Source organism: Nicotiana tabacum, chromosome 4 (assembly GCF_000715075.1).
Source record: "Nicotiana tabacum cultivar K326 chromosome 4, ASM71507v2, whole genome shotgun sequence".
Lineage (NCBI taxonomy): Eukaryota > Viridiplantae > Streptophyta > Magnoliopsida > Solanales > Solanaceae > Nicotiana > Nicotiana tabacum.
In genome coordinates this window covers 124,455,195-124,458,220 of record NC_134083.1, presented here as the reverse complement: position 1 = coordinate 124,458,220, position 3,026 = coordinate 124,455,195, and the positions used below count along the sequence as shown (strand labels likewise).

The 3,026-nt window shown below is 37.2% G+C and overlaps 1 protein-coding gene across 1 annotated transcript; it reads right to left on the bottom strand.

Moving 5' to 3' along the window:
• Nucleotides 1-2,125: 2,125 nt before the first annotated feature.
• Nucleotides 2,126-2,809, bottom strand: LOC142180102 (uncharacterized). The gene has a single exon (XM_075251028.1). It carries the CDS (start codon nt 2,807-2,809, stop codon nt 2,126-2,128), a length of 684 nt encoding a protein of 227 aa, XP_075107129.1.
• Nucleotides 2,810-3,026: the final 217 nt, after the last annotated feature.

The following is a 3,026-nucleotide window of genomic DNA, read 5'->3' as shown; positions in this document are numbered from 1 at the left end:
CCCCAAAAACTAAATCCATATGATCAAGGTTAGAATAAGAAAACAAATAATAAAGGTCATGTGAATATTCTTCTGGTATGTCCGAGACCATTTGTTTCTCGTTCTCTTCTACTACAGGTTGTAAATGTGAAAAGGTGGATGGGGGTTTGAACTCTTCTTTTATTAATTCACAATCAACCATAACCTTATTTTCAATCATCTAAGTTGAATTAGAGTCCTCTTCTAAAGTGGAAAGCTCTCTCTGTAGATGCTCATCATCTAGGGTACGTTCATTCTCACAGGGTATCTCCTCCATAAAATCACTATCACAATGCAATGAGCTTTCTGAAAGTATACTTACTATTTGACTGACTTGCATTGTTAGGTTCTTAATGGCTTCATCATTTTGTATAAATCTTTCTTCAACACTATTCATGAACTTATACATAAGCTCTTCTAAACTACCATTCTCCTCTTGAGGTGGTTGTCTCACTTCGCTTTCATTCTAGTCATAATCAGAGTATTTATTCCATCCAGAGTTAAGATTGTGGCCGTACGAAACCTCATACCTATAAGGACTAGAAACAAAGCGAGACCGTTCAAAAGATTAACCATAGGAAGAATACTTACCTGCTTGACAGTCAACCCACAGACGATTTTCACAACATTTAAAACAAATAGCAGACTTATGATAATGTTCAGCTGCTAACTCTGCAACCGTTTTGTTAGGCTGGTTGTGCTCCATCTTCACAATATTTAGAGCTCAATATAAGAATAATTCTTCAAGCTTTATCTCTAGCACTTCTAAGGTACTAGTACAAAAGGAATATTGAAGACAAGTTAACTAAAAAAATATATATAAAGAAACAAAAAAACTAAATCCCGAATTAGCACCAAACATTATTTTGAACACTGTTAATTGCCAATCTCCGGCAACGGCGCAAAAATTTGATGAGCGCAAGATACAATACGAAATTAATGTTCGCTTGCCAAAGATAGTATAGTTATGATTATCGTCTCCATAGGGATTGGATTTAAATAATATTCAAGTAATTTCTAGCTTAATGCTATTCAGGATGATTAACATGTTAGTTGTGATAATTAATAACTAAAATTTTCTATGAAATAAGAACAATTAACAATTGATCACCGGATGACAAGACTTGAGAAACACTAAAATATCAATGGGAGAAATAAGAATCGTGACATGATAGGTGCAAGATAGCTATTTGGGATCCAACTCTAGTTTAATTCACTCTAATGTTCTAATGATTCTCACGAATTTACTCAATGATTAGTTCAATCGTGTAGTCAAGACTCCTCTTTCGATTAAATATTAACTCTACGAGGTGAACTAATAAAAGAACTGTGAAAATATGCCAGCATGCGTTAACAGATTGGTCTTTAGGAAAACGTATCTCGAATATTCTCCTAACTTGAGTTAATCAACAATTCAACAAGCTCTTTTGATTATTTAAGAGAATCACTGAATTAAATCAAACAAAATAATGCAAGATGATCACCACAATATTCCTCTTTTGATTAAATAAACTGGTGAATAAAATTGCAAACAATTCAAAGCTCCATAAACAAATTTAAGCAAAGAACTAGAGTTAAAATCTACAAATATCAATCAATACACCATATCCATCATACCCTAAGGGAAACTACTTCATAATCATGGAGGAGGTCATCACCAATATAATAAAAGTGTAAGAAAACATCAATCTAACGTTACAATCCATACTCTCGTATTGAATTGTTGGAAAGATGATGAAATCTTGTGTCTTGTAGCCTTCAATGCTCTCCAAAAGCTTCCAAGGTCAAAACTCCTCTAAAATTGTGTTTTTGATTTATTTATACCATGTAGGAATGGGCCCGGATGAAACTACCCTTTCCAAGCCGAAGTGGGACAACTGGATCGTGAAAATACACTAGCGCGGCACGGCATGCGCCGCATTAGTGAGGATCTTCAGTAGTTTATTTTTTTCACTCTGTAGGAATTTTGCACTAGCGCCCCGCAGCGCATGGCGTGGCTCGGTAGTAGATTTTTCTCCGAGTAATCTCTTTTTCTCACTTTTTTGACATCCATACTTGCTCCTCGACCACACGAACGTGATCCCCACTTAATTTCTTGGGCTTCTATTCAGACATCAAAATGACACTTCTGCACGTAGTGGATACTATCGCTTTCCATGGTCATCAAAAAGTATCTAACTCTTAAAATCTTCTTGGCTAAGGTGAAGCCATTTATGTGGGGTCCGCACGTCCCTGCATGTATTTCTTCTATCAGTCTGGTTGCTTCAGCAGCATCTACACATCTTAACAGACCCAAGTCTGGGGTCCTCGTATACAGGACTTCCCCATTGAGGAAAAAGTGATTTTCCAGCCTTCTGAGCGCTTGCTTATGAATATTAGTAGCATTCTCTGGATATTCTCTTGCTTCAAGGAACCTTTTGATATCGTAGTACCATGGCTTACCGTCTGGCTCTTCGTCTACATGAAAGCAGTACGCATGATGATCTTGGATCTCTATCTCAATAAGGTCGATGTAATTCTTATCTGGATGTTGGATCATGGGAAGCAAGGTTGCGAGAGCGTCGGTAAACTCGTTTTGAATCCTAGGAATGTGGTTGAACTCGATCTTTGTGAACTTCTTGCATAGCTCATTTACACAGTGTAGGTACGGAAGAATCTTGACGTTCTTGGTAGTCCATTCTCCTTGAACTTGATGTATCAACAGATCAGAATCTCCTATGACCAGAAGCTCCTTTATGTTCATGTCAACTGACATCCTAATCCCGATGATGCATGCTTCGTACTCGGCCATATTATTGGTGTAAGGGAACCATATCTTTGTTGATGCCAGGTAATGTTGTCCTGACTATGAAATTAGTACTGCCCCAATTCTTACTCTTTTGAAATTTGTTGCTTTGTCGAAGAACATTCTCCACCCTAGGTATGACTATGAAATATCTTCTTCGGCGAACAACATTTCTTCATCTGGGAAGTATGTAGTGAGCGGCTCATAATCCTTGTCCACTAGA

Bases quoted from the DNA above. Each gene is read 5' to 3' on its own strand.
- LOC142180102 (XM_075251028.1), bottom strand. From the start codon at position 2,809: ATGGCCGAGTACGAAGCATGCATCATCGGGATTAGGATGTCAGTTGAC.